The 11,331-nt window shown below is 39.2% G+C and overlaps 3 protein-coding genes across 3 annotated transcripts; 1 reads left to right on the forward strand and 2 right to left on the reverse strand.

The window, feature by feature from the left end:
• Positions 1–1,313: 1,313 nt before the first annotated feature.
• On the forward strand, positions 1,314–5,425 carry LOC115144041 (ankyrin repeat domain-containing protein 1-like). The gene is made up of 9 exons (XM_029684664.2): positions 1,314–1,570; positions 2,122–2,271; positions 2,570–2,698; positions 2,852–2,959; positions 3,073–3,171; positions 3,382–3,480; positions 3,573–3,671; positions 3,854–3,952; positions 4,680–5,425. The coding sequence occupies exons 1-9, from the start codon at positions 1,538–1,540 to the stop codon at positions 4,776–4,778; spliced, it is 915 nt and encodes a 304-aa protein (XP_029540524.1). The 5' UTR covers positions 1,314–1,537; the 3' UTR covers positions 4,779–5,425.
• On the reverse strand, positions 5,219–8,661 carry LOC115144043 (ribonuclease P protein subunit p30-like). The gene is made up of 7 exons (XM_065002309.1): positions 8,541–8,661; positions 8,288–8,343; positions 8,124–8,180; positions 6,579–6,605; positions 6,190–6,341; positions 5,972–5,980; positions 5,219–5,735 (listed from the first exon to the last, which is right to left on the reverse strand). The coding sequence occupies exons 1-7, from the start codon at positions 8,620–8,622 to the stop codon at positions 5,621–5,623; spliced, it is 498 nt and encodes a 165-aa protein (XP_064858381.1). The 5' UTR covers positions 8,623–8,661; the 3' UTR covers positions 5,219–5,620.
• A 118-nt stretch (positions 8,662–8,779) lies between these two features.
• Positions 8,780–11,318, reverse strand: rpp30 (ribonuclease P/MRP 30 subunit). Its single transcript, XM_029684665.2, has 11 exons — positions 11,183–11,318; positions 10,831–10,886; positions 10,687–10,743; positions 10,500–10,565; positions 10,334–10,402; positions 10,133–10,222; positions 9,881–9,997; positions 9,756–9,785; positions 9,635–9,672; positions 9,435–9,514; positions 8,780–9,062 (listed from the first exon to the last, which is right to left on the reverse strand). Exons 1-11 carry the CDS (start codon positions 11,262–11,264, stop codon positions 8,944–8,946), a joined length of 804 nt encoding a protein of 267 aa, XP_029540525.1. The 5' UTR covers positions 11,265–11,318; the 3' UTR covers positions 8,780–8,943.
• Positions 11,319–11,331: the final 13 nt, after the last annotated feature.

Below are 11,331 nucleotides of genomic sequence, written 5' to 3' on the forward strand. Positions count from 1 at the left end.
AATATATATATTTCCACTCTGAACATTTATGGAATGGATGTTTTATTTCTTAATTGAAACCATTATCATGATTATTATAATAGTAATCCAATTGCTTCGTCTTCTACAGTATATTACATTTGGTTGCATTGTGAAGTATGGTATGTTTAATGCTCAGAGACCAATTGAGGTGCAACCATGGATGCTGTGTAAACACGTGTAGTTAAACAATGCTCTCATAACAAGATAGACTACTCAACAGCCACTTTTCTTCTCTCATCATTTTCACTATGATTGATTACGATTCACTACGATTTTTAGAATAAAAATGTTCCCAATCATGGAATCTCACTTCTGTGAAAAGTGAAATCATTATACGCCTACTGCACCAAGTTTAAGGAAATAAAATGTAGTGTATTTTTGGGAGCAGGCAAATAAAAATGGAAAAAAGTGATAAAGATCTGTCTGTCTTTCTAAATGAATGTGATACGTAAGTGGAATGGTATGGCCTTTCCAGACATCGTCAAGGTCCTAATAAAGCAAGCTCTTCGATGTCAGGGCGAGAGACAACATATCAATATAGGTGTAATGGTTACATCTTAATGTCCTGTGTCATTGAAATATTACTCAAGACATGCCCGAATACTGCGCCACCCACATTGCTAAAAATAGCATTTATGGTGTTATCTACCAATTGGACATGGAAATAAGGTGATTTGTCCTTTGTAACTATAAAAATCTGCTGTTTCATTTGTTCATTTTGAGCTCTACAGCTTAGTGTGTACTCTTTAAAAAAAACAACAGCTGTCAAACATGTGTAAAGATTATTTATCACCGGCTCCAATAAAAATAGTGTCAGATAGTAATGGTTTTATTGCCCAATGTAAGCAATGCAGAGACAGAAACCGAAGAAGATGAAAACAAGGCATAAAATGCAATCAGTCAGTAACCCAACTGAGGAACAAACAACCACTTATATCAGATGGTACATCATTTGTCACGGGTAGTAGAATACAGAACACAAGTCAATGATTTGTATAAATAGACATTTGGATGCTGTAAGCCTACTAAGTAATCTCTTCCTGTCCTGTCTGTGTCGCAGTTGAGGAATGTAGTTAGGTTCTATGCGGCAGAGGCTACAGGGCCCGGGGACAGCTGTCGGTGAGAAGTGTAGGAGAGGGGAGTGGAGGGCCATTACATGGCTGGAGCCTTTGGTCATCGTGCATGGCGGCATGGAGTCATAGAGTTAGTGCCACTCAGATTTCACCTACTGACTGACTGGAGGCGATGGCAGCCAAATGCATCTCACTCGCTCCCATGGATTTCTCAGCTCACCCCTTCCTTCTTCCCTCACCCCTTCCTTCTCTGCCAGCCAGGCCGTGACAGGAAACCTTGCCCTGTGGCGGGGGCAGGCGAGTCACCCAGGCTAGAACATGATCTCATTCCTTGCCGGCACCAAACACATATAAAATGTTGAACCGAGGCCCGCAACCGTAGAGCACAGACAGTTGACACTGGTCATTGACTGGAGATTTGAGCTACCACATATACTTGACAAATGATGATGGGTATTCTACGAGTACAAGAGATGGTAGGTCTTTACGTCTTTATCTCTTTTTCAAAATCCAGAGGCTTTCATTGTGGATTCCACAGAATAACCAGTTGCAAAGAATAGAGGGTTGAAATGAGGATTTCAGGTGTTGAACTATGTTCACAGCTTTCACGATGCTTAGCTGACACCTCAACAAACCTTTGAGATGAATATGAATTTCCACAGCGACAGTTTGAGAATGGTTATCACACTAAGACTGAAATTCTTCTTTACACCCGCTGCTGCTTGTCTTACACTTACTCCTTCTTAAATTGTATTTATTTAACCAGGCAAGTCAGTTAAGAACAAATTCTTATTTACAATGATGGCCTAGGAACAGTGGGTTAACTGCCTTGTTCAGAATGACTGATTTTTACCTTGTCAGCTCGGGGAATCGATCTAGCAACCTTTCGGTTACTGGCCCAACGCTCTAACCACTAGGCTACCTGCTGCTCTTCTATCACAGACGCCAATGTGCGTGGGGGCACAGGACAAACAGAATTGTCTCAGTTGCTCACATATTCCTAATAGTCTTGTTTTTCTTATTCAAGGTTTCCGGCAAGAAATGTGAGGGCAAAGAATCCAGAGATGTGCAGTCTTCAGAGGGAGAATACGAGACATCCATCAACCAGGAGAAACAAGAGGACCTGAGATCTCACAAGGACAGCCTGGCTGACACCGATGCCCCCATGAATTTAAATGTAAGTCAAATACTCTCTTAGCGTCGTTAGTACAATGCCAGCGAACCTGTTAAGTGTTTCAGGCCTAATGATTATGTGTTGAATAGACAGACAAAAGGTTTTGCAGTTGGAATCTTGGTTGGGCAACTGTCTGAATTTGCTGTAGTAGCTATGACACTAACTTCAAATAAATCTGAAATCAAAAAGTGTAATCACAGATTACAATCATGGCTCCAAGCGTTTAATCCTCAATTGGGAAGCCGTTTTATAGAAGTGCAAGATGTATAATATCTCTCTATTTGAAATGTTTGGTTGGCAGGTAGACAAATCTGGCCATCTGCGGTTAGAGACAATTGATGACCTCCAGATTATGCTGCAACTGAGGATGTCGAGAAAGAGAGCGAGAAGAGTACAAGTTCGCAAGCCACCACCCGCACCCGAGACTGTGGTAAGACAGGCCTACTAGCTGAGTAGGGTGATAAGGTATCTAATTTGAGACATAGGAATATAGAGGCAATTTACTTCAAGATTTGACCCTTCATAAGACAAATAATTACTAAGTAACTGCTACGTTCAGCTAAATCACCTTCTCTCTTTCCAGCCTTACTATGTGGATGAGGTGGACTTTTTCAAGGCCTGCGAGGAGAACAAACTGCCATTGATCGAGAGGTATCTGGAAACATCAGGAGACGTCAATGCTTGTGACAATGTGAGTGTTTAGATAATACCAACCAACCTGAAGTTTGCCAACGCACCTCAGCTGTGTCATCATGTGTAGTGTGTGTTGTAATGCAATGTGTCCTGCTTCCTCTGCCTTTACAGTTCAGACGTACAGGCCTGCACAGAGCTTGCACACAGGGACATGTGGACGTTGTGAAGAGGCTACTGGAGGCTGGAGCATTAATTGAGAACAAAGACAAGGTAAGTCGCTCTGGATAAGAGCGTCTGCTAAATGACTTAAATGTAAATGTAAATGTACTTTAAATAGAAGAACTCCAAATAACTGCAGGTCCACGGGAGCCAAGCTCTTGGCAATATATTGCACAGTCTTTGATCCTATACTGTAAAATCATTTGGAGTGTTGATGAGAAAGGAATAGATAAAAACAAGGGATTGCTTGTCTATCTTTAGCTGGATACCACTGCTGTCCATTGTGCCTGCCGAGGAGGAAGCATGCTTGTGTTAGAAGTGCTGCTCAACCACGATGGCAGCTTCTCTGCCAGGGATAAGGTAAGCCTACAGAACACTCAGCTAGCAATCCGGACTCGGATCTGAGAATATGTTCAATGTGATTTACCCTTAAATGTTTCTGTGTCCCTAAGCTACGCAGCACTCCCCTTCACGTTGCAGTGAGAACCGGACACTATGAATGCGCTGAACATCTCGTCCACTGTGGAGCGGACATCAATGCCAAAGACAGAGTGAGCTATTCTCATTCAGTATAGGAATTCACTTTTATTTTACCTTTAACTAGGCAATTCAGTTAAGAATACATTTTTATTTAAACCTTTGCTCTGAAAGACAGTATAAACACCTTAAAATCTATTCAGAAATATGAAACACCAATGGGTCTTTAACTATGAGAGGTTTTATTTTCACACAGGAAGGAGATACCCCCATGCACGATGCAGTAAGACTGAACAGATTCAAAATCATCCAACTACTTCTGCTTCATGGAGCCAATCCAAAACTCAAGAATTGCGTAAGTTCTTGACTCACATGGCCAGCAAACTTGTTACCTCAATCTATCACAGTATAGAATATTTTGTTTGAATAACACAATGATTTAAAAATGACTTATTTGCTCGTAAGGCTTACATGTATCATGTATTACAGAGAATCAAATTAGTGATAGCTGCAAAAATCTCTGAAGCTGGACTCACATCTCCCTCACTAGCTTTAAGCACCAGCTCACAGATCACTGCACCTGTACATAGCCCATCTATCTACCTACCTCATCCCCATACTGTATTTATTTATCTTGCTCCTTTGCACCCCAGTATCTCTACTTGCACATTCATCTTCTGCACATCTACCATTAAATAAATCAAATAAAAAAATAGTAAAGGTGACAGGATTGATACATAACCACAGTGCCATCTTGTGGTGATACATAAGATTGCACTTGAGTACATTTTTTATTTATTTAACCTTTATTTAACTAGGCGAGTCGGTTAAGAACAAACTCTTATTTACAATGACGGCCTATCCCAGCCATCTGCGCCCTACGGGACTCCCAATCACGGCCAGATGGGATGCAGCCTGGATTCAAACCAGGGACTGCAGTGCCTTAGACCGCTGTGCCACTCGGGAGCAAAATAAATAAGGCCCTTCACATTTTTGTCATCTAGCAGAAGCCCATACCTAGAGCAATTTTGGAAAACATACGATTGAAATATTTAATATATCTTTGTTTTTCTCCAACACAGGAGGGGAAGTCAACATTGGATAGCACTCTGGAGTGGCAGAGTGGGGCTAAATCCATTCTCAGCAGCTTCAAGGATGATGCAAAAACTCCAGTCAAGTAAAGTCCAGTTCAGTTGCATTTTAAACAGGTCTCAAACTCAGAATAAGAAGATAAAAGCAAATGCTAACCCAGTTCCTTTGTGGAGAGACTAACTTTCACAACTACTCAGTCGATTATGGCGATACAGCTTCCAAGGTTTCATTAAACGGAGGCTGACTTCAAGACTGAAAGTCATTTCTTGCTAACCAGCAGAAGTTTGGGCCGAAAAATTGAAGTAACTTTGCATTTGCTTGTAAGGATGTTTGTTTCTTTATAGGCAGCTTATTGGAGGTCGGAGATGCTCAAGAAGGTTGAAAAGGTTGACAAATAACTATATGGGGAAAGAGAAAGTTTGGAAATTGTAGTTGTGACTTGACTTATGACATCAGCATGACTATAATATGCATTCAGTTACATACTAAATTGTAGTTTAATTGTTGAAAAAAATATTTTGAATCAATACATTCTTCATTTCTCTTTAATATAAAATGACAGTGAGCTGGTGGCTTCAAACTGATTTTGTGCTAGTCAGTGAGAACACAGGATTTTAAAACGCTTGTGTGATTCTAATGCACTTCCTGAAGTCATTTTAATTGTTCTACTACATGTTTACCTTTAGCATTTTGCTTGTCATTTTACATTACGAAATAAACAGTATTGCCGTTGTCATCCGAATTGGTTTGCTTTGTCTAAAAGGAACAAGCATCATCATTGTTGCTAATACATGACAAACTATACGACCACTGAGCAGTTAGTAGAAAACGGTCACATTTCCACAAATAAGGATATTCATAAAAGTACATTTACATAAACACATTCTTCCATAAAGAAAAAAGTATTACAATTCAAACAAGTTATTACATTCTACTGCGCCATCTCAATCTTAGCCCTCTTTGACACTGGAACATCCTCTTTCTCCTGTCTCTCAGTCAACGGCTGCTCATTCTTCATAGAGTGTACTATCCCCAAGGCAGTCTTTCTTCATAGAGTGTACTATCCCCAAGGCAGTCTTTCTTCATAGAGTGTACTATAAGGCAGTCCCTGTAATGACAGTCTTTATTCATAGAGTGTACACAAACCCTTTGAGAATGATAAGACAAGTCTTTCAATGACACTTTCTGATAATGACAACACTGTATATTCATAGATTTTTCTTGTGCCACAAACACGGCTTTGAGAATGATAAGACAAGTAATAAATGTTGAGAGTTCAAACAGTAGGCCCCTGGACATGACACAGACACTGTTACATGATAATAACACTCACATTTACATTCCATGGATAGGCTATTTAAAAACATTGCTGTTACACAGACTAATGGCAGGTTGATTGACAGGTGGTTGAACCATGTTTTTAACCAAGTGTACATAGGTGTGTAACGTACCTCAAAAAACACCTGCCTGGCATATAACATTTTACACAATGTATTCATTCAACTGCTCCAGCAATGTGTAAATGGCAGTATATGTACCTCCATGTAAGTGGACAGCTCGACAGTTGGTTGAGATCGCAAAATGCTCAAACTTCTACTGTGTATTGGACTTACAAAGTGTGCTGCCCTTGAGGCCACAACTGTCAGTCGGTTCAACACAGATGATTTACCCTCCATGCACAAAATCAGAAGGGGATCCATCCATTAATGCCTTCAGAAAAAAAGTATTCGTTTTAGGATAGGCAGCCACTAAGTCATAGGCTTTGTACTCTCTTAATGGTTTCTGGGAAAGGATACATTACATTATTCCCATTTCACAAATTATGATATGAAAAAAAAAAACTTCTCTGTGTATTGGACTTCATCCATCTAGGCCACAACTGTCAATAGCAACACCTTGATTGGTCTGGATTTACCCTGTACAAAATCAGGGGGAAAACAGAAAATGTTTCTATTAATTTTTGCAAACAAATTGATACAAAAAAAAAAAGATCTCATCCATTACAAATGTGTAATGACAAGATGAAAACATGTTTCTATAATTTTTTGCAAACATATTGAAAATGAAAGATCTCATTTACAAATGTGTAGACGCACATTTGGCAGCGATTACAGCTGTGCGTCTTTCTGGGTAAGTCTCTAAGAGCTTTGCACACCTGGATAGTACAATATTTGCACATTATTCTTTTAAAAACTCTTCAAGCGCTGTCAAGTTGGTTGTTGATCATGGCTAGACAGCTATTTTCAAGTCTTGCCATAGATTTTCAAGACGATTTCAGTCAAAACTGTAACTAGGCCACTCAGGAACATTCAAAGTCGTCTTGATAAGCAACTCCAGTGTCTATTTGGCCATGTGTTTACAGTTATTGTCCTGCTGAAAGGTGAATGTCTCCCAGAGTCTGTTGGAAGGCAGACAATTAGGTTATCCTTTAAGATTTTGCATGTGCTTAGCTAGTCCTTGCCGATGACAAGCATACCCATACCATGATGCAGCCACCATCATGCTTGAAAATATGAAGAGTGGTACTCAGTGATGTGTTGTTTGCACCAAACACAACGCGTTATATTCAGGACATGAAGTACAATTCTTGCAGTTATACTTTAGTGCCTTATTGCAGATAGGATGCATGTTTTGTAACATTTGTATTCCTTCTTTTCACTCTTGTCATTTAGGTTAGTATTGTGGAGTCACTACAATGTTGATCCATCCTCAGTTTTTACCGATCACAGCCATTAAACTCAAATGGTGTTAAAGTCACCATTGGCCTCATGGTGAAATCTCTGAGAGGTTGCTTCCTCTCCGGCAACTGAGTTAGGAAGGATGCCTGTATCTTGTAGTGACTGGGTGATTGATACACCAGCCAAAATGTAATAGTAACTTCACCGTGCTCAACCGGATATTCAATGTCAGTTAACATTATTATTATTTTTTTAAACTCATCTACCAATAGGTGCCCTTCTTTGCAAGGCATTAAAAAAGCCTCCCTGGTCTTAGTGGTTGAATCTGTTTGAAATTGCCTGCTCGACTGAGGAACTTTACAGATAAATGTGTGGGGTACAGAGATGAGGTAGTCATTCAAAAATCATGTTAAACGATATTATTGCAACTTGTGAATTGTTAAGCAAATGTTTACTCCTGAACTTATTTAGGCTTGCCATAAAAGGGTTGAATACTCAAGACATTTCCACTTTTCATGTTCTTTTTGTATAAATTGTGAAAAATAAATTCACCCTGACATTATGGGGAATTGTGTGTAGGCCAGTGACATCTTTTTAATCCGTTTCAAATTCAAGCAGCAAAACAACAAAATGTGTAAAAAGTCAACGGGTGTGAATACTTTCTGAACGCACTGTAATTATCCCAAGGCATGGATAAATGGGATAGCTAGCTTCAATATTACATAATGTAGCAACATTATTACTACACCACATTACCTGCACTATGGGAAATGTTTCAAACAGCTCGGAGACACACTTCGGTTTGCCAATTTCCTGTAAACGTACTCAAACAAAAAGGGTGAAATTCAATCAATGTGATATGTACAAGGAAAGCCCTCAACTTCATGATTAGCCATAACAGGGTACAATCAGTAGCCTACCTGCTTATTTTGTTCCAAATCAACCACATAATTGATGGCAACTGTGGAGTATCCAACTGAGACATGAAAATATCAATGGATTAGTACAAATCAATCAAGACATAGTTCCGCTAACTCCTGTCCATCGCAACAACTGTTGTCAGTAATTCCATTGACCAGCACTTGAAGTAAGCAACGAAAGACGATTTAAATATCTTTGAAGTTTGTGCTAGCTAAACAGTTTTGCAAATGTAACACGATAAAATATAGTTACGATGAGCTGCTGTTTCAATAAGACTCTGAAGTCGTTTATTGTCGGTTGTGTAGCTAATATTCAAATCAATGAACACAGCCATGTTTCCACGTGAGTTGACCCGAAATGCCTTATGGGACAAGAAATAGTTTTTCTCTCGCATCTGGTTGTTGGATACAACAAGGCAAGCTCTCTGATTGGTTCAGTTATGTATCAGATTATAGTTTAAATGAACTTGAACAAATTGACTTTGAATCCAATACATTTCAAATTCTCTTTAATATAAAAGAAAATGTCACAAAACAATTGTCTACAAATATGGAGCATGTATCCATAAAAGGCTAATTACATAAACACATTATCTTTCCATAAATAAACAGTTTCAAAATCAAAACAAGCTACCACTTTACACAGTATTAGCAATCTACACAGTCTCAATCTTAGCCCTCTTTGACGCTGGAGCATGCTCTTCCTCCTGTCTCTCAGTCAACGGCTGGTCTTTCTTCATAGTGTGTACGATACCCAAGGCAGTCTTTCTTGTTTCTGTAATGACAACATGGAACATAAATTGGTTCTCTTGTGCCGCCCACAAATATTGATTTGAGACTGATACCCAAGTAATAAATGTAGTTAAATGACACATTGTGTTACAATTGTGTTATAATCACAACATTCACATTCCATGGATGGGCTACTAACTTGCCCTTTCAACCATCGACTCCCTGAGCTGATAAGGTAAAAATCTGTAGTTCTGCCCCTGAACAAGGCAGTTAACCCACTGTTCCCCAGGTAGGCAGTCATTGTAAATAAGAATTTGTGCTTAACTGACTTGCCTAGTTAAATAAAAAAGATATATGGCATGACACAATGTATTAAATTGATCGACAAATGTGTAAAAGAATGCGGCCTATTTACCTCCATGTAAGTGGACAGCTCGACAGTTGGTTGAGATAGCAGCTTTGCCATCTCCTTCTGACAGCCCAAACAGAAGGCCTCTGGACACCATTCAGGATAATAGCAGTAACACGGGTTAACCTCATCACACCTGCATATAGTATGTACCATATTCTAGTAGTCTACATCAAGTAGGTAGGTAATGTTTTATGAAAGGATACAAGTTGGCAATGTCATAGGGTCCTCTCAACTCAAGGGGCTGAATGAGAGAAAAAAAAACTGGTTCAAGGTTCATTGCAGAAAGATATTAACATGATTGACAATATCTCATTTCTATCGTACCTTTTCTGCCCCACTGGTCACAATTACATTCTGTTTGAAAAAAAGAAACATTGCTGTTACACGCACTGTTTGAAAATGGTAGGTGGATTAACAGGTGAACAATAAACCATGAGGAGTTGATATACCTTCCCTTTGCACGTCTCCATGAGACTGATGGCATTTGCGATGGTGTATCTTCTCATGGTGGAGTCTCGAATAGCAGGTGTGTAACTTATCTCAAAGAACACACCTCTTTCAATTGCCTTACACAAGCACAAGTAATATCACTTTTACTACATAAAAAGCATTCAGTCCAAACAAAAGAAACAGGTCGTAGGCAAGTCTTCAAATCACTACAAAGTATGTTGTTAATTGAAATACTAAGTATAGATAATTACCCCATTTATTGGAGATCTTTTGAAAAAGAAGGGTTGTTTTTCTATCACTGCTACACAGATGATGTCAACATCAAATGTCATGCAGGCTGCCTATTGAAACAAGTAGAAGGCCAAAATTAGCAGGTCATCCTATTATCAACATACATTGTCAGTAGCGGATGGTAATATACAGTGATAATGATCCTGAACAAAAGTACTAACATGAAACAACTTCTCTGTTGTAGGATAGACAGCCACTAAGTCATAGGCTTTGTACTCTGCATTTGGTCTCTGGAAAGGGATAGATGTAACGTTAGTTATTTGAAAAAATTGTGCAATATGAATACTGTCAGCAAATGCTCAAACTTCTACAGTATATCAGACTCACAAAGTGTGATGGGTCAGAGGCCACAACTGTCAATCGGTTTAACACCTTGATTGGTCTGGATTTACCCTGTGCAAAAGGAAGGGGATATGACCTATTATTTCGATTCCCAATGCATGGAGAAACGGGATAGGTAACATCATGAAAAAGTATTACATTATGTATGAACATTATTATTATGCCACATTACCTGCACTATGGGAAATGTATCAAACAGCTCTAAGACACACTTTGGTTTGCCAATTTCCTGTAAACATAAGCAAACAAACGTTAAGGGTGAGGAATAGTTCTCTTGACTTCATGAGTCATAAACTGGGAACACTGAGGAGCTTACCTGTTTCTTTTGTTGCAAATCAACAACATAATTGATGGCAACTGTAGAGTATCCAACTGAAACATGAAAACATTAGCTACTTGATAAGCAAATAAATCAAGATATATTGTAGTTTGCTCTGGTCCTGCTACATATATGACTGCCTAGGCTAGAAGTTAGCAAAGACGATTCAGCGAATGTGAAGTTTGGGCTACAGTAGCTAAACAGTTTGCAAATATAAACAAGCTTAAACAGCTATTTGCGGTGAGCTGCTAGCCAGTTAGCCAAGTTGAGAGCAATGGTCTTCTTTACGAGGTTAGTGAAAGCTAAGCTAAACAGTTTTGCAAATGTGAACAAGATAAACATTAGTTACGGTGCGCTGCTGTTTCAATAACACTCCGAAGTCGTTTCTTGTCGGTTGTGTAGGTAATATTCAAGTCCATGAACACAGCCATGTTTCCGTGTGTAAAATGTTAAACGTGCATGTGGATGGTGCGTTAACAGAATGCCTTATGGGACATG

The sequence above is a fragment of the Oncorhynchus nerka genome, linkage group LG16, assembly GCF_034236695.1.
Source record: "Oncorhynchus nerka isolate Pitt River linkage group LG16, Oner_Uvic_2.0, whole genome shotgun sequence".
Classification (NCBI taxonomy): Eukaryota; Metazoa; Chordata; class Actinopteri; order Salmoniformes; family Salmonidae; genus Oncorhynchus; species Oncorhynchus nerka.

Bases quoted from the DNA above. Each gene is read 5' to 3' on its own strand.
- rpp30 (XM_029684665.2), bottom strand. From the start codon at position 11,264: ATGGCTGTGTTCATGGACTTGAATATTACCTACACAACCGACAAGAAA. The intron at 10,887-11,182 runs GTAACTAATGTT...TTCATGTTTCAG, and splicing joins TATTGAAACAGCAGCGCACC to TTGGATACTCTACAGTTGCC. The intron at 10,403-10,499 runs GTGAGTCTGATA...ATCCCTTTCCAG, and splicing joins CCTCTGACCCATCACACTTT to AGACCAAATGCAGAGTACAA.
- LOC115144041 (XM_029684664.2), top strand. From the start codon at position 1,538: ATGATGATGGGTATTCTACGAGTACAAGAGATG. The intron at 2,699-2,851 runs GTAAGACAGGCC...CTCTCTTTCCAG, and splicing joins CACCCGCACCCGAGACTGTG to CCTTACTATGTGGATGAGGT. The intron at 3,953-4,679 runs GTAAGTTCTTGA...TCTCCAACACAG, and splicing joins ATCCAAAACTCAAGAATTGC to GAGGGGAAGTCAACATTGGA.
- LOC115144043 (XM_065002309.1), bottom strand. From the start codon at position 8,622: ATGGCTGTGTTCATTGATTTGAATATTAGCTACACAACCGACAATAAA. The intron at 8,181-8,287 runs GTAGGCTACTGA...GTACGTTTACAG, and splicing joins ATTTGGAACAAAATAAGCAG to GAAATTGGCAAACCGAAGTG. The intron at 6,342-6,578 runs CTATTGACAGTT...TCATCTGTGTTG, and splicing joins CCAGACCAATCAAGGTGTTG to AACCGACTGACAGTTGTGGC.